At 36.4% G+C, this 27,086-nt stretch overlaps 1 protein-coding gene across 1 annotated transcript in view; it reads right to left on the minus strand.

The window, feature by feature from the left end:
• Positions 1-83: 83 nt before the first annotated feature.
• col9a1b (collagen, type IX, alpha 1b) overlaps positions 84-27,086 on the minus strand; it is a 28,364-nt gene continuing 1,361 nt past the window's right edge. Inside the window, exons 5-32 of the mRNA XM_084391398.1 lie at positions 27,000-27,053; positions 26,060-26,095; positions 25,772-25,795; positions 25,626-25,679; positions 24,699-24,752; positions 24,291-24,326; positions 24,078-24,134; positions 23,835-23,888; positions 22,991-23,044; positions 22,826-22,879; positions 22,221-22,274; positions 21,958-22,011; positions 21,665-21,718; positions 21,409-21,462; positions 21,272-21,325; positions 19,864-19,908; positions 18,400-18,453; positions 18,271-18,324; positions 18,110-18,163; positions 14,551-14,622; positions 13,803-13,838; positions 13,129-13,173; positions 12,984-13,016; positions 12,459-12,605; positions 11,410-11,464; positions 7,141-7,329; positions 6,515-6,592; positions 84-5,767 (exon numbers count right to left, since the gene is read on the minus strand). Coding sequence (XP_084247524.1) covers positions 5,562-5,767; positions 6,515-6,592; positions 7,141-7,329; positions 11,410-11,464; positions 12,459-12,605; positions 12,984-13,016; positions 13,129-13,173; positions 13,803-13,838; positions 14,551-14,622; positions 18,110-18,163; positions 18,271-18,324; positions 18,400-18,453; positions 19,864-19,908; positions 21,272-21,325; positions 21,409-21,462; positions 21,665-21,718; positions 21,958-22,011; positions 22,221-22,274; positions 22,826-22,879; positions 22,991-23,044; positions 23,835-23,888; positions 24,078-24,134; positions 24,291-24,326; positions 24,699-24,752; positions 25,626-25,679; positions 25,772-25,795; positions 26,060-26,095; positions 27,000-27,053 — 1,815 coding nt within the window. The 3' untranslated portion in view covers positions 84-5,561. The remainder of the gene's footprint in view (positions 5,768-6,514; positions 6,593-7,140; positions 7,330-11,409; positions 11,465-12,458; positions 12,606-12,983; positions 13,017-13,128; positions 13,174-13,802; positions 13,839-14,550; positions 14,623-18,109; positions 18,164-18,270; positions 18,325-18,399; positions 18,454-19,863; positions 19,909-21,271; positions 21,326-21,408; positions 21,463-21,664; positions 21,719-21,957; positions 22,012-22,220; positions 22,275-22,825; positions 22,880-22,990; positions 23,045-23,834; positions 23,889-24,077; positions 24,135-24,290; positions 24,327-24,698; positions 24,753-25,625; positions 25,680-25,771; positions 25,796-26,059; positions 26,096-26,999; positions 27,054-27,086) is intronic.

Genomic DNA, 27,086 nt, shown 5'->3' on the forward strand with positions numbered 1-27,086 from the left:
AAAATCCAGAAATGTTTTCCTCAAAAAACATAATTTCTCTCCCACTGAGGAAAGAAAGACATGGATATCTTGGATGGCATTGGGGTGAGTAAATTATTAGGAAATTTTCATTTTGGGGTGAACTAATCCTTTAATATACAAATAAGTATTTTTTATATATCCGTTTATTATTTTGTAGTATTTATTTATTATTTTATTTAAAAATCATAAATAAATGTATTAAAAAAATTATTTAAATCGGAAAATGAACACAGACAGAATATAATTTCTTGTTCATTTTATCTTTGTTATTTTTTTTATTTTTTTATTTCCATGTTTAAATTAGATTTTGAATCCCAGACCTTCAATGTGGCATCAGGCTTTTATGTTCTTTTCTTTCTTTCATTTTTGACCAAACACAGCAAAGATAAGAGATTAGAGAAATAATACTAGTGATCTCTCTGTGTTGGCCAGTGCTGGTGAGGTGAAAACTGCTCATGACATTGATATGCTTTAATTGTTTACAGGGAAATAAGCGCTGTTCCTTTTTTTTTTCTGACCGTTTAAACACCCTTATACCGGTGTTGTATGTATATTTTGTTCTGAACTCGGTTTGTTATTTTCCAAAGAAAAGATGTGGAGTGCTTTTAAATATATGTATCTTTGCATTTGAATTTATTTATCTCTCATTTCTTTTGCTTTGTATGGAAAGCGTCCTTCCATGTTACTTGAATATTTTTATGAGACATATTTGTCAATTTCATGTTCACAGTTTAACATATGGCAAACATTTTGACATCAAACTTTGTACATTTTTCTTTTCATGGGCAGCAATGTGTCTTAACCGTGTTTCTGTGTAATTTAGTTGTATAATTTTGCAAGGATTGTAGTCCAGGGTGAATTATTTATTTATTTGATAGATATCATTAATATGGTGATCCAGAATCAGTAAGGTAAGAAAACTGAAGGCGCAGTAGAGTCATTGAACAGAGCATGTGAGCGTTGAGCAACATTCTGCTCAATTGTTCCCGGCCCAAGCAAACGCCCGACATGGAAACGAATCCCGCACCGACAAGCGCGCAGAATTTTGTTTTTTAAAATTTTTACGGTAGCTCTGGTATATTTCTATGACATTGCTGTGGAAAAGTAATTAGCTAGTGAAGTGGATTTACTTATTGTAGAGTTAATGACTGTTATCATGAGCATTGTAATGTTTGAATCAGATGTCATAACAAATGTCATTAGACCGGGAAGGTTTGTAAATCGAGCAGTTCTTTCATAAATCCGTAAGATCTTACCTTCATGCTGTGGAAATACTAACCAGAAGAAGTCATAACACGACGAGAGCAACGCTGAAAAGGGGCGGAGCTACATAAGGTTTATACTACAGGACTGTTGAATGCTTGAATCTGATTGGTTGACGAACGTGGGTGTGCAATTATTTTCAGGGAAACACACTGCTAAAGTAGTTCCAGGCAGGTCTTGACCGCATTACAGTTCCATATCACTCCGCCAAATGCTTTCAGTTATTTCAAAGGTACTTACAGACTACAACAGCAAAAGAACCAAAACCCACAGTGACACTGACCGAGCAAATAAATATAGTAAACAGTAGGTTAAAAACGACAAATTATTTCCATGTTTTTTGCCACAAAATTACGTTTTATTATGTACAGAAAGAAAATATAATGCGAGCACCGTAAAAGTTTTTGCCACAAACACAACTCCAGCATTCGTGAGACAGCTTTTCACCTTGACGAGAAATATTGTCACGTTAATATCGCGAGATCTCGTCACACCTCCAATATTTACATATTCATCTAAACACCGCTCACGTTTGTGTGGAAGCTCGTTTCCGCCACGGAATAAAAAATAAAAAAAGGTCATTGTGAGTTTTTGTTTTGTTTTCTCACAATTTTTTATTGACTTTATGACAGATTTAAAGTGAGAGTTTAAATCTCACAATTCTGAGAAAAGAAGTCAGAATTGGGAGAAAAAAAGTTGCAAAAGAGAATTGCAAGGTATCAATTAAAAAGTCAATTACGAGTTTATATTTTGCAATTCTGATTTTGTAACTCGCAATTGCGGGGGGTTTTCTCACAATTGCGAGTTTACAACACAATAGAGAGTTTAAATCTCACAATTCTGAGAAAAGAAGTCAAAATTGCAAGATTTAAACTCGCAATTGCAAGAAAGTCAATTGGAGTTTATATCTTGCAATTCTGACGTTATAACTCGCAACTGCAAATTTATATCTCGCAATTCTGCCTTCTTTCTAAGAATTGCGAGATATAAATTTGCAGTTGCGAGTTATAACGTCAGAATTGCAAGATATAAACTCCAATTGTAATGTACACAAACGAATACATGTACACATGTAATGAATTGTAAATCTGATGTAAACTCGCCATTGCGAGAAAAAAGTCAGCATAACCTTTTATATTTTATATTCAAGCGTGAGCAGTGTTTAGATGAATATAAACATTAGGGGTGAGATCTCACGATATTAACGTTATTTCTCGTTGATGTGAAAAATTTTTTTTTTATTCCGTGGCGGAAAAAAGGGATGTTCGCTAACGGTTTCGAAGGCATTTGTTTTGTTTTTTACCCCTAAACAATGAACGAAAAAGAACTTCGCTGTTAGTATATCACAAAATGAATCTTTGCCAACTCAGTTTCTCCACTCTCCCTTTCAATTTCTTCTCATTTTTTCTTAACTACTCTGCGTTCATTTATGTATAAGCTTCATTAAAACAATATTTGAACTCATTAACCTCAGACCTATTTCACGTATCCTCAAACCAGCATGTCAGTAAGGGATTTCTGGGTTGAGTGAGCGGAATCTTATTACATAGCGCTCCGCTCACATGCTCTGTCACTGAATCTTTTGACTTCACACATCTGCACATCTGCTTCTGTTCAGAAGATGAAAGTATACTGGAGTCATGCGGGTGGATGACAGTTTCGTGACGTTCTGCTTTTGCTGTGTTTGTGCTGCTTTTTTCCCGTTCCATCTTACTCTTCCTAGTCCTCCATTACATCTTTCTTTCTTTGCACCTAAGATTACGTTTGACAAAGCAAACCCTTATTAGGTTTTTGCTGTTTTACTGTTTTAAGTGTATGCTTTTTTATATATAAATGTAATGTACCAGATTACCTCTGCTGAGAGTTCAAATATTGATGGATCAGGTCATAAGGCTCTTTTTGTTAGAGATCAGTGAACTGCTTGTCTGAAATCCTTCCAAGTAAGCATCTCAGAATTCACATTTACCTTTAATAGTAAAGTTGTTTTGTCAGTTTTATTTATCATAAAAACATATTTGCATTGTTTTTCAGTCAACCCACAGATGTTTAGTTTAACAGAAATGGGCTGTAAAGAAATTGATGACATGTAGCATGAATACAATATTTTTTGTGGACTTACTTGAAGGACAGTCTTAAGACAAAACACCACATCTACCTGATATGCACTGCATCACCAACTCAATATCTGGAAGATATAACATGGTTCTGTTCTCAATAGAATGAATGCGCATTTTGGTCAGATTTTTTGTGCTTGGTCTTGTTGATGCATTTGGTTTGCATATTTATATAATTGTACATTGTTTTAATAAATGTACTTAATTTAACATTCATTGTGAAACAGTAGTGTCTTGCGTATCTCTTAATATGCAACTGTTTTTTTCTGAAAATTTTCAGTGTCAAATTTAATTAAACACTATACTGTATGAGGGATAAAAAGTTCAGTTCATTTCAAATGGTAGGCAGAAGGTAACTTGCCTTTGCAGACTGTTATATATTAAACTATGAATGTACTAACACGTTTGGTTCATTATAAGTTCAGTTAGAAATGTATTGTAATTTTTTTGTGGTGTCATGTATAATATTTGTTAATAATAATTTAACTTTATTGGTTGTTTCTCATACTTGTGTGACTTAATGTCATATTGCAATACCTTTAATATTTTCTGTGGGTAATGTGCTATACAAGGATTTGCTATATTGTTTGCAGTTTTATCCTTCGCTTGGTGTTTTCAGGATGCTCAGACTTTCAGCATTCCACTCATATTGTTGTCGTTTGGAATGTTGAGTGCATGAGATATGCTTATGTACAGTGGAATTAAAAAAGAATTTGGAGACTTAATTATTATTGTTCCAAACTTAAAGGAATAGTTCACAATTCTGTCATCATTTACTCACCCTCAAGTTGTTCCAAACCTGTATGAATTTCTTTCTTCTGCTGAACACAAAGAAAGATATTTTGAAGAATGTCGGTAACCTGACACTAACAGTTGATGGACCCCATTGACTTTTTTTTCTTACTGAAGTCAATGGGGTCCAACTGTTTGGTTACCGACATTCTTCAAATTATCTTCCTTTGTGTTCAGCAGAAGAAAGAAATTCATACAGGTTTGGAACAACTTGAGGGTGAGTAAATGATGGCAGAATTTTTGTAAAAAGTTTTTGGTTTTTAATGCGCCAGCGGCCTGTCTTAAGTGTCCAAATGCTTTTTGATGCCACTTTATATATTAAGGAAATTTCTCATTTTAATTAACATCTAAATAATTGATTTAATAAACATGCATTCACTTAATGCATAACCATTATCAAGTCTGCATCTCATGTTCAAAGTTTCAATTGAAGTGAACAACATTTTTGCAATCCTTTGTTCGATTCTGTTACTGAATAATTGCTGAGTTCAGTTTGCCAGCATTTCCAAATTAGCATCTACACTAAAAGAGCAATCTGAATGTGTTTGTGCCAACATTTGCACTGGCATGTAATGAGTTATTTAAGTGAAAAACGAGTGTGGTAAAAGCTGTGACGAGTGCAGTCGGGGCTGTTCAACTAAGAAGCATCGGGTGGGGAAGAAGCATGAGAATGTTTGAGACCTACATTTATTTTGAATTCATATAAAAACATTCAAATTTATTCAAATGTGTCTCCCTTGGATCTCTGTACAAACTTCATCGTCATCAAACACCTATGTAAAATAAATAGAAATACCATGAAATGACATATCTGCATTTCTCGTGTGTTTGTCAAATGCATCACATTCCCGCCTACAATCCTGGAACAATTAATCACACTGATGGGGGTTTTTTTAGCAGGGGGAGTGAATTTCGTACAAAACCACAATCATTTACATAGATGTACAGAATACATTGAATACATCTTCTCTCTTTTTGTTTCTGACAGCAGGTCTCCGGCAGCCGTTTCTGTTATGAACTTCGAGCACCATCAATATTTCTGCCAGGTTTATCTTTGCCACAAAGAAATGAAAAAGGCCTCAGGTCTGAAGGCCACATTGACATTAGCTGAAAAAAAAAAAAAAAGTCTAAAGTCTACTGTAAATGGCTTTCAGGAGAACATTAGATGACCAATAAGTTCTGTGAAAGTTCATTTGCACCAGGTAAACAATAAAAAGTGTCTTATAAAGTGTCTCTGGACACGGGAAGTTGGTAAAGTGTTTTAGTCATCGCAGCTGTAGCGCGGTAGTAAAACTATCTGCGACGGGCGATAATGTTTTGTGCTCTTCGCAGAGCTGTAAAGGAGTCTCTCCGAATGTCCTGAAGGTTTTTTTAGTTTCTGTCCGGCCCCTTCATGCTAGAGTCTTTGAGAGACTGGTGTGCGGCGCCTGGGCTAAGATTACAGGCCGAAGGATCGCAGTAACCGGGTGGTCCGGCTGAACCGGGAGGTCCAGGAACGCCCGACTGACCGGGGGAACCAGGTAGACCCCTTTCTCCATCACGCCCGTCCTGACCGTATCCCGGTTTTCCAGGTTCACCTGCAACACAGAAACAGGTCAGTCATCTTCATTTACCACTACATTTCCCAATAAAACTCTTCATTTAGATTCAAAAAGCCAAAGCGCGGTAAAGTTAATCTCATTTGCATTTCCGCATATTCAGAATACACCAACTTGAGTGAGAATTGGAGACGTCAAATAGACAATATTTTGGTGTTTTTACTTTACATATTAACTACCCTTGTTTGTTTTTTTCAGTGTGTGTCCATCTGCAATATTCTTCACCTGCTCACGTTAAATGGATGAACACTTAAGGGTGAGTAAATGGTAGAATTTGTATGTTTTGGGTGATAAAATATCTTAAACTGAATGAAATGCATGAAAATTTAAAAATTGGCATCAGCACATGGCACCGCAGCCGATCTGTCCGTTTCAATTAGACTACTAGGTAATGACTGCATAAGAAATCCCATTTAAACAGACAGCTTCATTGGACTGACAGTAAGTGTCAGTGACACACATACAGCAACAACAGAAGGCTTCATATACCTCCAATTCATCGGACGTCTGACAGCTTCATTTAACACCAATTTAACTTTGCTTTCAAAAGTCTATTACCAGGATGGAGCTAAATATATCTCCAGGTTCATTTTAGAAATGAATTGAGTTGTTTCAGATTGAATTGGTTTGCAGGCGGTATTCATTAAAACCTCTCACATTTATGCATTAATACCATGATTTTCTTTGACAAGAGGAAGTAGGATATGAGACCCAGTCAGAACTGACCTGGTAATCCAGGAGGTCCCGGCATGCCTTTGGGTCCCCGAAGTGTAGGTCCCCTGTCCCCTCTGTCTCCCATCTCACCTGTAACACACACACAAACACTATTCAATACTACTATAACAATTATACTCTCATGACCATGGCTTTACATACAATACTCTAGTTTAGATATAAAATATTCACTTGAAGTAGCTCTGAGATTTTAAGAATTTCAATAATTTAATGACACAATGTCGCATTTTCATGGTTCTCTGATGTTGGTTATGTTCACATCACATACAAGTAAACAGATCAAATATTTATATAGATAGCGCACATAGAGAGATGGAGTTGTTGAGAAACAGCATTTACTCTGAATCGAGGCGTTCTGATGCAAAAAAAAAACAGTGAGCTGCATTCGTGTAAAAGTGCCGCGATTCACTTTTAAAAACAAGCAGCGCAACAGACTATGTATTTAATCAAATCACACTTTTTTGCCATTTTAGTTTTAATTCGATTAATTTTGCAGCCACATTTCGTTTTAATTATTAGCTTTTCATCAAGTCGGGAAGCCCTTCTATAGTTCATGCCATTATATTTTGTTCCAGGACCAACAAGCAATCCAAACTCACAGTCCCATTATAACTCACCTTTCGGCCCCTTGACACCCAGAAGTCCCGGAGGCCCTTTGAGTCCCGGGAGTCCTCTTACACCAGCATGCCCTGGGAAGCCGCTGTCACCTGGGGGTCCGGGAGGGCCGGGGGGACCAGGTTTGCCTGGCAGTCCGACCGCACCAGACTCTGGTCTCCTCAGACTGGCAGCTAACTGGGCCAGCTGCCCTGAAATGGCAAAGACCAAATGCACTAATGAGTGTGAATGGTCCCCTGCTATTAGCAAAGCTTATTTTTATTTCATTTCTCCATTGATTTTGCAGTTGCACTCGCTAATTAGAGTCATCTAACAATGCACAGTAACTGCTTTGTGATTTGTCTACTGTGCTTCAGAACTAATGTTAGGGCGCCTCCATGAGGTTGAGCCATCTTCCTGCTCTTTGTCTTCACATATTTCCTTCATTTACACTACGCTTAAAAGTGCAGTAAGCAATTCCAGAGAAACACTGTTGATATTTGAAATCAACCAAACAAACCCAAAATGAGCAAACATGCAATTCAAGAGTGGATGTCTCTTTATCATAGCTAAAGCCAAGCAAAATAATGCTTTTTGAAAAATAAAGCAAAGATTATGAACAAACGACAAGGAAGATTAACAAATGACATACTGTACAGTACAAGCAAGAGTTTGTGGTTAGTAGCCAGCAGCACACAATCTCCAGACAAACAATGACACTCAAACCATTACAACAACAGCATATCTTGGTCCTGTGAAACAGCAAAACCAATGTTACTCATGTATGGAGGAGAAGCAGCGCAACTTTGGCCACCGGTTTCAGGTCTTCCCGCACACTCTTTCTTCAAATCTCCCTCTTGCTCACTCTCTCTCCTCCCCCATCATCAGTGTATATGCACAATATGGAAAAAACTTCATATCACGACTTTAAGGTGCAGTAAGCGATTTCTGAGAAACACTGTTGAAATTGTATCAGACCGAGCAACACAACACACTTGTAGCCAATCAGCAGTAGGGGGCGTATACACCCGTGATGGGAGAGGAGGGAGAGTGAGCAAAAGGGGGATTTGAAGAAAGAGTGTAGAAAGAGAGATGGCTGAGAGACATTACAAAAAGAGAAAAGCTAAGAGGAATATCACTGGAAAAATAAGAGCTATGATTTAGGCAAGAGCTTTAGGACTGCAATAATACTAGAAAAGATTTTCAGTGCTGGAGAGACCTGAAAACACACACCACGTGAGTAACATTGGTTTTGAGTGTCATTTCTGGAGCTTGTGTGCTGCGGGCGAATAACAAAGAACTTGCTTGCTTGCCTGATGAGGAGTTTATCTGTGTATCATCCTTTTACTCTTTTAATTAATTTTATAACTGTATCATATATCTTTTTAATTCCTTTTATAACTGTTTTAATTTTCCTTGCTTTTATTTTGTGATTATTTTAATTCCTTTCTGTGTAAAGCACTTTGAACTGCCATAGTGTATGAAATGTGCTATATAAAAAAGAAAAAGAAAAATAATTTGCCTTGCCTTGCCTAGCCTAGAAGATCCAGTTATGACATTATGACAATTTTTTAAATAATAATACATACGCACAAATTCATTGGTCACAATAAGATCTATAGATGAATATCAGATGATGTCACCAACGTCTCCTCACTGACGTCACTCACTTCTAAAACTTGTCTGCCGCCATCTTGAGTACCTGATTCACGTCAGTCGCAAAGGAACTAGCTAGCTATGTGGTCAATATGTTGTGCGGTGGGGTGCAACAACAAAAAAGGAGACCCCAAAATATCCTTTTACAGGCTACCTCAGGACGAAAAAAGACGCTCTGTGTGGGTGGGACATGTCCCCACCACTTTTGAAACATCTCGCGGCACGAATATACCAATACAAATAAACAAAACATCTCCAGTTAACTAGCAGAGCATTCATTTCGTCCGTTCGTTAAATAAGAGGCCATCTAGCGCTGAAATGTGTTGTTTCTGAAATCAAGTGATCAAAGTGCTCGTTGCCGCTGCGGATACTGTGTTTGTTTGTGGCTCGCGCACAGTCTTCACTCGGACGCGCGCTTCAATGTGGAAAGACTCTGAAATTACAAAACAAACTGCACACAAACGTGTCCCTGCCTGATATACAACCACTGATAAACATAATCGGTTTTGATGAGAAAAAAAAAAAAAACTATATATGAGTGCGGATTAGAACCCAGAACCTCTGACACCCTTGGCAAAAGTTCTGCCCCTGGACCATTTAATACAAGCTTAAAATAGTCGGATCAACATATAATATCATTGAATGCCAGGATTGGTAGTTCGGTAGCAGCGGACAGAGGGTGGAAGTACGCATCAGGTATCGCGTAGGGATCACACCCTAACGATATTATTTTTTGAAAGTAGCGTTTCTTTTCATGGCAGCCATTTACTGTATCCGTACGAAGCTGTAAATAGTAGCAAGCTAGCTAGTTAATGCTTGTCAGTACCATAGACAGTACTCGGTAGGTACTCAAGATGGCGGCAGTCAACTGGAAAAAGAGTGGATGACGTAAGAGGTCACGTGACTGATATTCATGCATAACATGCATTTAGAGTTACTGTCTTTTTAACTCATGGTTAAAGAAATGATTCACAATAACAAAGCCGCTTTTAACCGTGGTTTAAAAAACTCTGTGAAATGCTGGAATGTTATGACCAGTTGTTTAACAACAAATAAACAATCATAAAGTGCTTCAGTGCTTACCTCATTAAATATTCATGTGCTTTGTACAATCTCGGAACAATTCATAAATTATTCTGAGACTATTTTGAATGTTGAACACAAAAGAAGATATTTTGAAGAATGTTGTAACCAGACAGTTGACGACACCCATTGACTTCCAAAGTAGTCAATGGCTACAGTACGGTTTGATTACCAACATTCTTTAAATTATCTTATTTTGTGTTCAACAGAAGAAAGAAACTCATAAAGGTTTGAAACAACTTGAGGGGGAGTAAATTATGACATCATTTTCATTTTTTAAGTGAACTATTCCTTTAAGAAGTGAAAAGCTACACACTCCATCAATTATGGTTAGAAGAACTGTTCCCAAACATATAACATGCTAGAAAAATAATAATCACAGCAATAATGATCCAATAATAGACTCTTAAGTATTTGCCTGTTTAAATCCAAACAGCAACTTTTGTTTTGGCCGGGCAGGGTATAATCAGTAAAAAACTTTTACCAATAAAAATAACTGATAAGCCTTTCGAAGCACTGATTCGTAACAAAGACTTATAGAGGTTTTTGCGATAGTAATAGACACATCTATCCCTAGTATAAAGCACATTAATTAATGACTGAGGCTGTTTATACTGGCTGTCTGCCATTAACATTCCAGCACCGCATTTGTTTCACACTTTAAATCTTCAGCACAGCAATTCAGGCTAAAATGTGTACCTTCTGTGTGTCACTTTGGATAAAAAGCTGAATGTGTCAAAAGTATGGCTTGGTGAGTATTGCACCTCTGGAAGTAAATAGACCCTAGACTAATTTTACTCTGTTATAGCTCTGCTATTGTTATGTGAATAAGCAGATCATTTGCCAGCTTTCAATATTCACTCAAAGTTGTGTTGCAGAAAGCTGTTAAAGCTCACGCCTTTCATTTGTCCTCATTTATCCCTTTGAACGGTGTTCTTTTACGTTTTCAATTTGCAATGGGAAATTGAGCACAAAGGAAGAGCATTGCTGCCGTTTTTACAACTTTCTTTTCCACTGTGTGAAGAGATAAAAGGGCAGACCGATTTATTCCTGATGTAAAGAATCCAATCCCGGGCCCTGAGCCATTGAAAGAGGCTAGGGTACAGTGAATTTCAACTTTCAGTCGGAAAACGTCCTGAAAATGAATGCGGCACGATGCTTGACTGAGCTTTTTCAGGGAGGAAACCAAGCCGAAGGAGGCAACTCATCACTATGAGGCAAAAGTGCAGATCAGCTGAAACGAAAATGAATTTTTCAGTGAAATGTGAATGAAAAAGTCATGAGGGAATCGTTGGCGTGCGCTCAAGAGGACTTAGAGAGAGGCAGAACTGATGGATAACTCTCTGCTCATCAGAGTAGAATCAAAAAGAATCTTTGAAACACAACACAAATTTTTCTTTCTTTTCATCTCACTCTTTCCTTTAGTGGTCAGTAGTTTTGTTCTCCTGCCTGCAGAGTTCCGAAGCTCTGACGGCAAAAGTGCGGCTCCTCGTGCATAAAAGGAAATAAATACAAATATTTCGAATGATAAAAACGTCGGCTTCCAGACTCACCCTGCATTACGCGCATGCACACTTGTCTGATGTGTTGATCACTTGGTTCTTTACCCTGTGAACACAGGAGGAGTTGTTTGGAAGAAAATCACACAATCCTGTTACTGTATTCTGATCATTTCATCTCATTTCAGACCACTAATTAGCTCTACATCAGAAAGTAACAAACACAAACACTGGAATAGGAATTAACGTTTTTTCCTCAAATACCTTTTCAAACATGAGTGTGTACAACAAAACACTCAACACTCAACTCATTTTGGCCTTTGAATTATCAGTTTTCCTGTCATTTATGATTACTGGATAAGGATGAACAATTATTCATTTGATAAAGATTGCACTCGCCAATTAAATATACTTTGTCTTGAGCATAACAGAACCAAATGATAGTCACTATAGACACTTACAGGTCTAGAAAATTACAATTTCATGATTTTTACAGGTTTTCAATGACCGTAGGTACTCTGTACATATCAAAATCATGAATGGTAGTGTACATGCAAAGCGAAATCAGGATAATGGGCAAAATCTAGTTTTTACGGTAACACTTTACAATAAGGTTTCATTAGTTAACATTCATTTACTACATTAGTTAACATGAACTAATAATGAACTGCACGTCTCCAGCATTTAATGTTCATTTCAACATTTACAAATACATTATTAAACTCAAAAGTTGTATTTAACATTGTATTTAACACACTTTAATGCACTGTGAACCAACATAAACAAACACTGAACAGTTGTATTTTGATTAACTAACATTATCAAATATTAACAAATACAGTAACATATGTATTGCTCATGGTTAGTTCATGTAAGTTAATAGATTAACTAATGTCAACAAATGAAATCTAATTGTAAAGTGTTACTGTTTTTACATGTGCAACAAAAGGATGAAAACTACCAAGAATACTGCATTAATAAAATGACAGAACACTGATAATGGCGTAGGTAAAAGGCATAAATATTTTTATGTCCATTCTTTTTTTCCATCTATATACAGCATTGGCTTATGAAGCATAATCGTTGAGAGGTTGGAAACATACCGCTGGTCCCTGGGAGCCACGAGGTCCTGGAGCTCCTCTGTTCCCCTGCATGCCACGTGGTCCAGCACTACCAGGAGGCCCTTCAATGCCAGGCTGCCCACGGGCACCTTCCGGCCCTCTATTACCCGGATCTCCCTGGTTACCAACCTGAATTACACCAGATATGTATGTACATATTAATAGATGTATCATTACAATGATTTAGTGTTATCTTGAGGCCTACATACAGTAGAGCTGAGATAAAGCCATGGAAAACGCTTCAAGGATATCTGAAGTCATAACACAATAGTCAAAAATAATCGTAAATAAGACGGTTGCACTTTATTTTACAGTACGTATACCTACAGTGTACTTACCTAAGAAAGTACAGGGTAATATAAGGTAGCTACATGGGTTAAGGGTAGGTTCAGGGATAGTACCTAGTTATTACCCATTTATTGTAATTACTATAATACGTAGTATGTACACGGGGAACATGACTGTAAAATTAAGTGCTACCAGTAAGAACACTGATCAAAAACTCACTTCGCCTTTAGCTCCAGGTTGGCCAGGATCACCCTAAGTACATAAAAAGCAAGATAATTAAAGTTCACCATCTTAAAAATATCTCAGTGTACATTAGTATACTGCATTCATATTATTTTCAGCTCAGTATTTCAGAGCTACTCACAAGATCTCCCTTGTCTCCCGGCGTTCCCTCGGCACCTTGATCTCCCTGCAATAAAACACATCATCGTGAAGGAGAACATTTCTTAGATGTCTATGAATAAGTTTTGTTATTGTAAAACTTCTAGAATGGATAGGTTTGGTTATAAAATGTGACTGGATGAGCTGTATTTCACAGCCTACAGAAACCAAATTACTTTGAGAGATTTGTTTTTGTGATTTTTATTACTAGCAAATGGAATTATTTAATGATTATTGCTGCCTTTAAATATTTAAAATGCATTTTTAGATGCATTGAACCGTTTGATGCTGTCGTTTTTACTGCGTTTTAAGAGATGTGGTGCCTGACAATGCTCCTTAACCGTAGTAAAAATCCTTTTACCAGGACCTCTGTGGATAAATAATGTTTAATACATATATTTTAAAAATAATAATAATAAAGCTGTAAATAAAGCAAAGATTTTTGGAATTCGTTTTACAAGAAAATACCATTTCAGTCTTTCTACTTCAAAATTGCTACTTGCCATTTCTTTGTACTAATTCGTGAAATTAACCAGCAGTTTCTGAGTTAATCCTTGTTTCCACACCAAAATTGTTTCAGTGCAGCCTTTCTTACATTAGTTTTCTTGGTTTTAAAGGTATCTGATGCAGTGGTGATAATGTGAATCACGCTCTTACCTGTTCTCCCTTTGGTCCGGCTTCACCTGCTTCACCCTGTGAAATATCACATTCAGAAGTTCATTCCCATGAATATTTCACCCAAATCATGTGTTTGAAGAGTTCATTATAAAAACGGTTATTTAATAATGTACGCTCAGCATTTTACTCTTTCAATAAATCCTACATCTGTGTGAGGTGCTTACGTCCCCCCCACCCCCACTCCCCAAATGCATTAAGGAAATCATTGAGTCTAAAAGGTACGAATTAGATTTTCAAAAGCCTCATTGTACTTTCAAAGGCTTTTAAACTTTAAAACACCAGTGGGAGCACATAATAATCGCAATGCCTTAAAGGCTGGAAAAAGTGAATCCCTCATTGTCTAATTGAACAAGAACAGTGAATATAAAGCTGTTTTTTAAAGAGTTGTGGATAACTTTTTAGAATAGTGACTGATTTAGCAAAACTCCGAGTACAAGTTGCTGTTCCTTAATTAAGAATTAAGAATTAAGTTTGATCACCTAAGAATTGTGTAGTTTGAGCCTCAGGTTCACTGTCTGATAATCTGATGCATATTGCACACTAAACGTTAAGAAAAATCACTTGAAAGTAGTGATCACTTGAAAACCTGCCTGACTGCAACACATTTTCCACAGGTTTTTATCAGTTCACCAGGGAACAAAATCATGACGAAAAAGCAATTTAAAGAGACCATTTTGAGATTTCAAAAAATCTGTTCAGGATGTTCAGAGAAATGTGAGATCCTCACTCTATCTCCTTTTATTCCTGGCAAGCCCGACGGTCCGGGAATTCCAGGCAAGCCCAAGTCACCTTTCGGACCCTGAAACGACAATCAATGTAAGATGGCATGCAGTCAGAGTCTGGCATTTACTGTGAAATTCTGGCTCATGTGTTTATATTTCTCTCCTCTCTCGCTGCAGGGTTTCCAAACAGATGGGAAAGGTTTAAAACCTTTGACAACAAAGAGAAAAGACTTCAGAATCACGTAGTGCATCCCCACAAAAACACACTCATGCATGCACTCAAGCAATCTGAGAAAATGCGAGACCAGGACACAATGGCAAATGCTGATAAATTTGGTCTGTGAATGTATTTCTTCACTGTTTTGGGTTGAACAGTTTTGGGAATTGGATGTCTGTTTGTCAGTTTAGCTAAAAATATATACAAGAGAGTTTCAGTACATTTTAATGTAATAAATTAATCAAACAATCAATAAATAAATACTGTAGTAGCAACAACATAAAATGTCCTGCCTTGGAAAATTGACATTCTTCACCCTTTATTGAAATATTATTAAAAGTAAAAAAATGATATAGTTGTGTTTGGAGTCAATTGTTATATTTGTTATAACGCAATGAAACATCTTATGACATGCTGTCATACAAAGAAATTATAAAAATGCAAAAACAAGAGAGAACCAACAAAATATTAACAGCTGATTATGTTGTAGTCAATGCATGCTTTTTCTGGTGAGCTTTTTGTTTTTCTATTCATTTTCCTTTTTGGATATAGTGAAATAAAACCTATAACTGTAGTTTGCTTCTTTTTGTTTTTTGCCAAATAATTTTGTCAGATAAATACCTTAACCCAGTTAAGTTTTTATATAGCTTAACGCCCGCTAATCCTGTAGTACGCCAACCCGATCTCACAGCAATTCATACGTATTTTACAAGGTGGCTAATTCCTATGAATTCATACAACCTCACTCGTACGATTTTTGCTAAATCGTACGTTTTACGAGTTGCACAATTCGTATGAATTCGTACGAGTGACCTATACCTGACCCCACCCCTAAACCCATCACTGGGGTTTAGACAAATCGTACAAATTCGTACGAGTGAGGTCGTACGAATTAGCCACTTTTTACTTACTCGGACAAATTCGTACGAATTGGTCGTGAGATAGCGTTGGGTACGCAGGGAAGGAGACCAGAGGCTATTTTTTAATGGATGTCAATGGAGGAGAGGCTTCACTATATGCTGAATAAACCGCATTTGTGGGAAAACGGCTTGTCATTTAATGAATCGACAGCCCATCGGTAGGATTATTATTACATACTATTTAAAGAGTACTTTGTGCAAGTTGTTTACCATAACTCTGACACTTACATTACTTATGGGCGCTACTGTAAAAAAATAAAAATAACATATAACCAGAAACAACTAAGTATTCAGGATAATTATATACATATGCAGCTATAAATCTGAATATATAATTGTAAATTTGAATATATAAATGTAAATCCTGAATATATGGCTGTAAATACTGCATTTCAAAGTTTTTACATTATAAAATAATAATATTCCTAATAATGTTGGAATTTAGTCACATAATACATTCATGTTTAAACATTGAGTGTTTGTGTGTATAGATAAGTGTGTGCTCGTGGGAATGGCAGGGGAACAGAGAGCTCTTTGAGAGACACTGCTGTGAGACATTCTTTTGACTGTTTGACTGTTGACTTTTTAGTGAGGAAACAGTGAGGTGAGGTGAGGTCCCATTCAAAAGAGAAGCCGCTGACTCCATTCTCTTCTACAGGCCACAGCGTGATGTTTCCCTTCATACCAGCAGTGTGTCTGCTTTTCACAAATATGAATATTTGCCTTGGTTTGACCCTCAAATTAGCATACGAATTCCCCTAAAAGACTATTAGTGAAAAGTTTTTTTGAATTCACCGCGCACCAAACCGTCTAAATAAGTAAAAGCAGTTGAGCTTAGTGGATGTCAAACCGACTTGCTTTTTCTTTGAACACAGGGATAATGGAATAATTTAATCGTGGTGCTGCCTATGACTTGTTTTGAACTTTGGGATTGCTGGCAGCTCATACAAAAAAAAAATTATAATAAATGAGATCTCTTTCATGTTAGCAGTTCAACACTGCACAAAATCATTTTATTAATCAGTATTTTTGTCTTATTTTCCAGTAACTAAATTTCTAAACCACCTTAAAACAAGATGCATTTACTTGACAAGCAACAAAAAGTTTTTCTGTTTTTAAAACACAAATCTAATAAAATGTAGTAGATTTTATGCTTAAATAAAATAAACAACAATTTTCCAATGGTGTAAATAAAACTATGAAAAAGTTAGATTTTAAAAAATAATAATAATTGCACTTTGCAGTCAAAATGAACTTGTTTAGGATGTTACAATGTGTTTACTGGGGGAAAAGGCAAATAATAATGATTTAAGTAGCCTACACTATGTAACTTTTTTTGTTCAAAACTTACAAAATTCATATAATGACTCAGTAGGCCTACATCATGAACCAATTTTCCAAAGCAATTTTAATTTTTCTTATCCTGGATAACTATGGTACGCCTATGATAGGTGTTTACACTGGCCAAAAATGAACACTCGCCAAGCGCCAAATGAGAATAAAAATCAGCGTTTGCAAGTACGTGTACTGTATATGAAACGGTCACCAGTTGGCGGTAACATTTTTACGAATTCTAACTCAGCAAATACTCATCATATACTTAAACAGAGAGAAGTAGCTCCGACTAAAATGTTCTCCCACAAGACGCATGCCGTTTTTTTATTAACCACTAAAGCGGCAAAAGTTAGTGCACCTTTAAGATCAGTTATTTTTGCAGTGTAGACAGCAATCGGTTTAAATGGAAAACAAATCAAGACGTCTGAAACCTCTGAAGTCTCCTGCTTAAAAATGAAATAAAAAATCCCTAATAATCTCATATATCTGTAATCAAAAGTCAGAGATTTCAATATGAACATATCTCATTAAACTTTTCCAGGAGCATAATAGCCCATAATCTGAGCTATACATTAATTGTAAAGCTCTATACTCTTAAGGCCCATTCACACTAAGAACGATAACTATAACAATAAATATATAGTTCTAAAAATCATTCTAAATATAAAAGAATAGCAGAGTCCACACCACAACTATATCAATAATGGCACAAAGCAAAAGTTTAGTTGGAATCACTTTAAGCTTCAGCTGAGGAACGATCGGAATCCATCTTTCTTTGAAGAGCTCGAGCATTTAAAACTGCAGCATGCTTAGATTAGACAGAACAATATTGTGCATTGGTGTGGACACTAATATAGTTTTCGTTATGTCTCTTTCTTATTTATTTTTTAGGAGAAACATCTGAGACAGGGTTCATACTTGAACATGTTTGCTGAGCCATGAAAGAACAAAATCTGAGCAACAAAGGCGACCTCAGGACAGCCATCTCTCTACTTGCAGGTTTTTACTGAGTAATTTGTATGATGAAAGTAAAGTATGGCAGATGCTTGCTTTGATATCACAACCATGTCATTATACAGATTATACACTTACTCTGGCTCCTGGTTTTCCCATTGGTCCAAGTGGCCCCTGCTCTCCTCTGTCTCCCTAAACACAAACACACTCTCATTATCTGCAAGATATACCTTAGTGAGAAAATATAGACACATCCAGCCTGTGCATTAGCCATTAGTCATGCTGCAATGGGTACTCACAGGCTGTCCAATAGGCCCGAGGGGTCCAAATTCTCCTTGTTCTCCACGCTCACCCTGAACAGAGACATTTATTGTCAGATCATCTATTCTTAATGGCAGAGCTATTGGATGGTTTACTATCAAACTTACCTGTTTGCCTGCAGATCCCATGGTCCCAATGAGGCCTGGTTGTCCAAAATTACCCTGTAATCATTTATGTAATTTACAGCACATGACAAAGTAGCTTAAGTGTGTAATTTCACCGTTGCAGTAAATGGAATTGCAAAAAATATCATCAACGGAGCAATGCTGAAAGAGCCACATTAGCCGCGTTTCCATTACCCTTCAAATTGCGCAAATCGAAATCGAAAATACGCCCAATGGAAACACGTCAATTTCGTAAAAACTCGCATTTATCGCAAAAAAGTTTTTGCGCTCGCATGAGGTGGTTTTTCAGGCATTCCGAAAAAGAAATATTTCGCAAAACTGCAATGGAAACAGTTTTTGCGCATTTGCAGGTCACCTGACGTAGATGGACAGGTGTGTTTGGACAGAATATGAGACAGAGTTCTTTATTAAATTCATAAAAGACAAAAGAATTACAGGAATAATGGATTCTAAACCTCAAATAAATGCCACAATCAAGACCTCGAAGGAGATATGAGGGAGAAACACCCAGAAACACCTCATATGTGCCGCTCACAAGTATAATAAAGGTTGTTCCTAACCATTAATGCTTTGAAAACACACATACATCTCCTTCGATTAATAATAATGGCTAGTGCAGTGGCTGGGATTAGTACATAAACCTACCAATGTCCGTTGCCATGGTTTTTGGAATGATTTTACTTATCGCTAGAGGAAAAAAAGTTTTAGTCGCATAGCATAGGTTTATGGAAATGCCGTCAATTCGAAATAGTTTTTTGTCGACATTTAGAAAAAAAAAATCGCAAAAGTTTTGCGCAAATTTGTAATGGAAACGCGCCTATTGTCACACTATTTAGGCAAAATCAACTAGGGATTTTCGACATATTGGTATTATATGGGTTATCGGAGATAACGGTGTATATATATATCTATAAGCTCATATTAGATATTTAACTGTGCAAGCTAATTTTCCCAATTTTTACATTTTACCGTTATCATCATCAAAATTGAATTAATCTTTGAAAACATTAATAATTGAATACCATTTAGTTAAATTTAATCTTTAGTGAATCGTAAAATGAATATCCAGTTTGCATACTGTTGTGAGTAAATGTTGTGATTCATTTGTAGCACTTAAAAGGGCTGATTTTAGTGGTTTTGTCCGTTATATCATTCATAACATGAACATTAAGATCAATGTATGTGTATCAGCCAGAATTTGGCTGAATCTGAATCACAAATCATAAAATCAACCTAAAATGCCTTAAATTTGTCTCTGCGTATTAAACTGAGATGAGAGAAAATATTTTAACATAAAAAAAATAACACACTTCACCTATAACATGCAGCTAATGGTTTGAGACATATCTGTATTTCTGCTTCATTGACCAGATAAAAGCTTTTGTCAGTTCAGGGTGTTAACAACTGTGATGACTAAATACAGATAAATTCAGCAACATCTCTCACCTTCTCTCCTCCTCCACCTTTTGGCCCTGGGCTTCCTGGTAAACCCTGCAGACATGGAAGAGAAAGTCACTAAATATCAAAAAGCAGTTGCTTTAAAGCTACATCTCCTGGAGAAAGTACTGAAATGCCTTCCCTTTGTTCTGTATGATCAAAGTAAAACTCAAGGGGTATTTGAACCATCTCAAAATTAATGATGATGTGAATTAGTCATGAAGAGCTGACATCATGCTGCATAAAGTCAGAAGGGTTTTATAATCTTGCCCTGCCATGAAATGGAGGCAGACACGACATGCGCGAATTTGAAATTGAAATAAATTATTGACTTTTATCCTCTCCTATAGTGAGCTATGAGCTTTATAGCTATAAAGAAGACAGGTTGAAGATGTTGTAAGAATTCTGCAATGCATGTCTGACAAGGGTAAAATAAAAGAGACGACTTGTGCTGCATCTTGTAGATAGAAACGAAAGCTAGGATACACTACCAATCAATAGTTTGATGTCTGTAAGATTTATTTTTATTTTTTAGTCTTTTATGCCAAATGTCTTTTATCATTTGAAATATAATCTTTTTGTAATAATGTAAACATCTGTACTGTTCTGTTTTAGTTTAGTTTTCTCTCTGTTTGCCTGTTCACATTAGTTCCCTTGGTCACATGCCTATTCACTGATTATTAGATTATGTTTACCTGTGTTCATCTAGTTCCCTTTGTTTCTTGCTAGTATTTAGTATTCCCTAGTTCATTTATCCATTATTGTTGATGCGTGGTTATCTCCTGAGTGTTCTGTTTGAATGAATTAAGGACTGTTTTGTTGCTATTCCTTCATCTTCATACATACAAGTAATGCGAGTTAAGTAATCAGATTACTTTTAGTAAGTAACTAATAAAGTAACGCATTACTTTTAAATTTACATCAAAGGTACTTGTTTAAATAAGCTTGCATTTACTCATCTCACTTGCACAAAAACAGAATCAGTATTCCTCAAAATTATTAAAAAACAGTGAAATGCAAACCTTACGTGAACCTGGAATAATTAAATGTGTTAAATGACACAAATATACTTTATGTATTTAATCTCACTTTATTAACCAATGTCTTTGCTGCTGACCTAAGTGATCCAATTCAACTATACTAATAAGAAAAAATGACTTTAGTTCAGTGGTTCTCAAAGTGCGGGTGCGCAAAACTTACAACTGTCATTTTTGACCAATTTAATGCATCCTTGCTAAACAAAACTATTAATCTCTTTAAAACAAACAAACAAAAAATCTTACTGACCCCAAACTGCTGAACGGTAGCATTTGTATGTGAATTTTCTTACCTCTGGCTAAATAAAAACTGACCTTCACAGTCATTATTGCAGTTCATATATTTAATGCATTTAATTTTTCTCTACATTAAGACTTACAGGGAGTCCTTGAAGGCCAACTTCCCCGGGGCTTCCAGCTTTTCCGGTGGTGCCCTGTAAAAGAACCACATCTCCATTATTACCACTATCACACTTTCTACATTGCCATGGTTGACTAATGAAAGACAAGGCTGTACCTTGGCACCTGGCATGCCAGGAATTCCCTCACGTCCATCCACGCCTGGCAAACCCTGGAAAAAGATGTAAAGTTTGGAAGTTGGGATGTACAGAATAGTCTTTTGGCAAATCATTTTGTCCACACTAAGTACCAAAAAAGTACCATACTGTCAGATTTTCTCATGGTATTACCATCTGATACCATCACTGTACGATGGTACAACCAAACATTTTAATTAAAAAAGTGAAAGTTTATGTATATGTTAAACCACGTACACCATCTCCCTTTGGCCCTGGAAGACCAGTGTTGCCTCTTAACCCTTGAGATCCCTGCAGAAAGAGATGATTTCATTAACATCATTATGTATTGCCCTTAACATGACAGAATATAGCCAAATAAGGCATGTTATTGAACCAACATCATTTAGTTGTTTGAACGTTGTTCCAGGACTAACAAGGATGACCTACTTATCATGGAAAACTTCTCAAAGGCTAATTTAATAAACAAAAACCTCTTAAACTTCAACTGTGTGCATGGTTTGCTGTTATAATGATGGTTGTACACATACCTGTTCGCCTTTAGGGCCAGCTTCTCCCATTCCTCCTCTCTGGCCTCGATCCCCCTAGATAAAAAGAGACATACTTCTCAGATGTCTGCTAGACATTGATTTGTTCATTTACACCCAAGGCTCAGGACATCAACTTCAAGTCATGCCCGTCTTCAAAGCTTTCAACTGTGAATGTGAGGTAAAACTTTCCGTTTCATGATTGTTTACAGCTTTAGATTAGATTGGTTTCGTTTGAATAAGGTAGAGGAAGTTACAGAACTTACCGTCGCCCCTGCAACCCCCTGAGGGCCCGGGTCACCATCAACACCTCGAGGGCCCTGTAAAAAAATAACACCATTTTATTTATTTGTTAGTTTATTTATATATTATGCTTCTTTTTTTTATTACATCTTTCTTCATTTTCAGCTTTTTATGTCGGTTGCAGTGCTACAGTATACCATCTAATGCCACTCTAATTGTAAAAATATAAATAGTAACAGTAATTCAATAAGATATAAATATGAGCTTTATGGCTTTTACTTGATCTTTCTCTTTCATGTAGATGAACAAAAATATGGATTACTTATCTTGAATGCTGAGGTGTACTGTACAAATTGTTCCCCATCAAATGCTCTATAGAATGAGAATGTTCAACCCAGAAATGGCTGTTTTTAACCCAGCATTTTTTAGAGTGTACCGTACTGACACATTTTCTCATGGTATTACCATCTGATACCATGAATATATAATGTACATTAGTACTAGTTTGCATTAGTAGTAGCACATTATGGTTTTACCACACTGTGACAAACTTAAGGCAAATGGATATTTAAAAAAGAACTGGCAAAATATTTGATGCTTCAACTTCTTACCTCTATTTAAATCTTACCATTTCTCCTTTGGAGCCAATCATACCAGTGGCACCTCGAATTCCCTGCGGCCCCTGAGAGCATGTCATTGAAACAAGGCTTTAAGACACTAGATCAAGATACAGCCACTGGATTGATTTATTAATTAAGTGTAGATTGCTGAAATAAACAGGAAATGGACGTACAGTTGGGCCTTGAGCGCCGACCTCTCCAGGTGCCCCCTGATCTCCCTCCTCTCCCTAAAAAGAGAAAGAAAGCTATTTTACAAACTGAGATCCTAAAAAAAGAACGATGGATGGATGGATGGATGGATGGATGGATGGATGGATGGATGGATGGATGGAATGGATGGATGGATGGATGGATGGATGGATGGATGGATGGATGGATGGATGGATGGATGGATGGATGGATGGATGGATAGAATGGATGGATGGAATGGATGGATGGATGGATGGATGGATGGAATGGATGGAATGGATGGATGGATGGATAGAATGGATAGAATGGATGGATGGATGGATGGATGGATGGATGGATGGATGGATGGAATGGATGGTTGGATGGATGGCCTCCAAAACAGCTCAAAATCATTCTTGCTTTTAATGTAATACTTAAAAATGAACTGCAAAGTTTTGATTGAGGTAAATGATGTGTGAATGTCGCGAGTGAATTAAATGTCACACACTAACTTATTCTTACAACACTCAAATCCCTCATTATTCTTCATGCATACAGATCTTTAATAGACAGCATTTAAATACATCCTCCACGTTAATGCAGCCCGAGCTTCAGTCCTTAATTATAAATGAGGCTCTGTAATAATCTCCAAAATGTCACAGTGGGAGAAAATGTTTTCTCATTACAACAGACCTATTGCTTAATTTATATTCAGATTCACTCTGGAGAACTTCATGACACGTGCTGACCTCAATCACACACACACACACACGCAACCCAGATAGTTCTGGTTCCTCCTTTGTCAGCATAATTATATCAAACTTTTTGTAAATATGATAAAGTTCTTGCCTTGTGTCCTTGTTTACCAGGCTCTCCGGATTCTCCTTTTCCCCCTTTATGACCCTAACAGTGGACAGGAGGACATGCTTATTTCATCGTAAAAAGCATGGACATTTTTTTTTTTAAACTAAATTATATATTTATATTAATAATTGTAAATATGTATACATTTACATTTGTATTGTAAACTTCAAGAATGTCTTGATCTTATTAACAAATTCCTTTTGAATTACTATCTACAAGAAAACTCACCTTCATCCCTGGCAAACCAGGATGACCAGATGTACCAGCTGAGCAAGCGTTAGGGCACTTAACATAGGAAAAGATCATAGTCCGATTATTCATGTCACTCAGTCCAACCGTATCTAATAGTAAACTCTGAGAACTTTACACTAAAACATATTGCTTATCATAACATATTTCAGTGTTGAAAACGTATGATTGATGGAGCAGATATCCTCTTACCAGTTCCATTGTTCCGCCCAACATCCCTGCAGCACCCTGTAAACACCACGGATTCTCATTACAGTTCTCACCCAATTTGAAATAAATAAAGGCTGATTAGTTGATTAAGGAAGCAGCTGTGTCACCCTGTTGTTTCATCATTATAATTGCTGCTCTACATGATGTTCCTAATTAGTCTATGTATACAGATGTCTTTAGTCGTACACTGTAAAAAGGAAAATTAACCGTTTTTATATTCAGGAACTATTTTTGGATAAAAGTGTCTGCTAAATGTAAATTTGAAATGACTTTTGTTGGTGTAACATTGAAGTCAGGATCGTTCATGAAGATTAATGTTGTTTTGACACAGTTTTGAGTTTAAAGGTCATTGCTGTTGTGTTAGTCTTGATAAACCACAGCAATACTCACACGGGGTCCGGTTGGTCCACGGGGCCCCTGTGGCCCTCTCACACCCATTGATCCCTGTTATACAGAGAGAAACACATTCATTTCAATACGTTGTAAAATAAAGTTGCTGCCTTCAATTTTTAAATGCAATCAACTTGGATGTTTAAATAATTTCAACTTAAATTACATTAAACTGAGTTAAAAAACAAATTGTTGAATATTGTATAACTAAAAATAAAAAAATTTTATTTAAAAAAATTGCTTAACTTAGTTAAAGCAACGTAAACACATGTTGTCAAAACATATTGATCATAGAATTTTTTACAGTGTAGCTGTATGAATACTCTTTAACCATACGCATTTATAAGATAGCTCACTTTTTGAATAAAATTACAATATACTAAAACTAAGAAAAGTACGACAGTTCACCATGAAATAAATACCTAAATAAAACAAAATAAAACCTATGTTTGTTTAAGAGTTTTAAAGTTTTTTTTTTTTTCTATAAAACTAACTATCCTGAACTACTGAACCAGCAGCTCCATGCCCTTAAAATGAACCCTGAGGTTGATTTTTTATGGACAGAGTAAGATTTGAACTGCAATACATCAATAATACATCATAAATGGGTATTTTAATGTGAACATGTTTTGAAAATTTTTAAACTTTGTTCATTTCTTACTTTTCAAAAGTTTTCAAAAAATCTATTTATTATTCCTTGCAATGGCTCTAGTTGTCGTTGAGCGAATCTCATCATCAAACTGGTCTAGAACATATGTGATTAATATTTCATTTTAAAATCAGAAGAAAGAAGTAGCATAAAAAATAAAAGCTAAATTGGCTGCTCGCTTATATTAACCCGGGGAGCAATCAGTGTATTCAAAACAAAATCCGCCATTTTATTTTTGAAACACTACTTCATAAAAAAATAAAAAATAAGTTACTCACAGGGGGTCCAACTTTTCCCAGCTCGCCCGGAAGTCCTCCTGGTCCTGGTCGTCCCTGTACAAACGAGTATTACACTTAAACCTTAGAGAACCCCTCACTCCACCCACTGATTTTTTTGGTAATCATATAAAACAAAAGCCACTTACAATTGGTCCATCAGGTCCAATACCCTAAAAAGACAAAGAAGGTATACAATTATGTATTTATATATTTTCCCCCATTTCTGACATCTGTTTATACAAAACCCATTTATATTTACTGAATATGATATATGTGAATTATAATTTTTCTTTTAACTAACTTGCTGCTATCAGCTTTGAGGCAAGATGTGTGTGTACAGATCAGCTTTAAACATATTTACAACTATACGTATCTGCTCAATGGTGTTTGTATTGTACGAAGGGGCTTTGGATATGTTAAAAAAAATGACTTACCGCCTCTCCTCTAGGTCCAGGTTTGCCAGGTTCTCCCTGTTCCACAACAACAATTACACAGTCTCATTTTAGGCTGAACATAATTTAAAACACACACACACACATGTTGTGTTTCCATGTTTTATGGGAACTTCCCATAGACATAATGCTTTTTATACTGTACCAACTGTATATTCTCTCCCCTTACACTAATCCTACCCCTAAACCTACCCATCACAGAAAACCTTAGCATTTTTACATGTTCAAAAAACATGTATAGTATGATTTATAAGCTCACGAGGACCAAAAAAATGTCACCACAAGGACAAGGATCTCGAATATTGCCATCTTTGTGGGGACATTTTGTCCCCATAATGTAGGGTTTACCAGGCCACACACACACACACACACACACAGTCTGGTTCGCTATCTTTGTGGGGACTCTCCATAGACGTAATGGTTTTTATACTGTCCAAACTGTATATTCTCTCCCCTTCCACTAACCTGAACCTTAAACCTATCCATCACACATAACTTTCTGCATTTTTTAATTTTCAAAAAAACTCATTCTGTATGATTTATAAGCTTTTGTACCAATGCTGGTCCCCACAATGTAGGTGATCTCAGGTTTTACTATCCTTGTGGGTCCCCACAATGTAATATAAACCTGTACACACACACACACACACATACATAGGCCATGCATACATATACACTGTTTTGTATGTACTGCATGACTGCACAGTTACTGTTCTGAAAATCACATAAAGCCAGAGAATCTTCCGAGGCCGAGTGAAGTGCTGCGTTTGAACATCAGTGAGTTTAACAGGAACTGATGAATCTGACTAGCCCCGCACAGATCACTGAGCACACAGACAGGATTAGGAACTAGTGGTCATGTGAAAATACTTATAATTCCCTCTGCAAGGCTCAGAAACCTGAGAAGCTCATTATCGCTCACCTTTTGTCCTGAAGGGCCATCGAGGCCTGGTTCTCCTATAGGGCCAGTCAATCCCTGAGAAACAACACAGAGAGGAAATGTTACATT

Source organism: Rutilus rutilus (genome assembly GCF_951802725.1).
Source record: "Rutilus rutilus genome assembly, chromosome: 20".
Lineage (NCBI taxonomy): Eukaryota > Metazoa > Chordata > Actinopteri > Cypriniformes > Leuciscidae > Rutilus > Rutilus rutilus.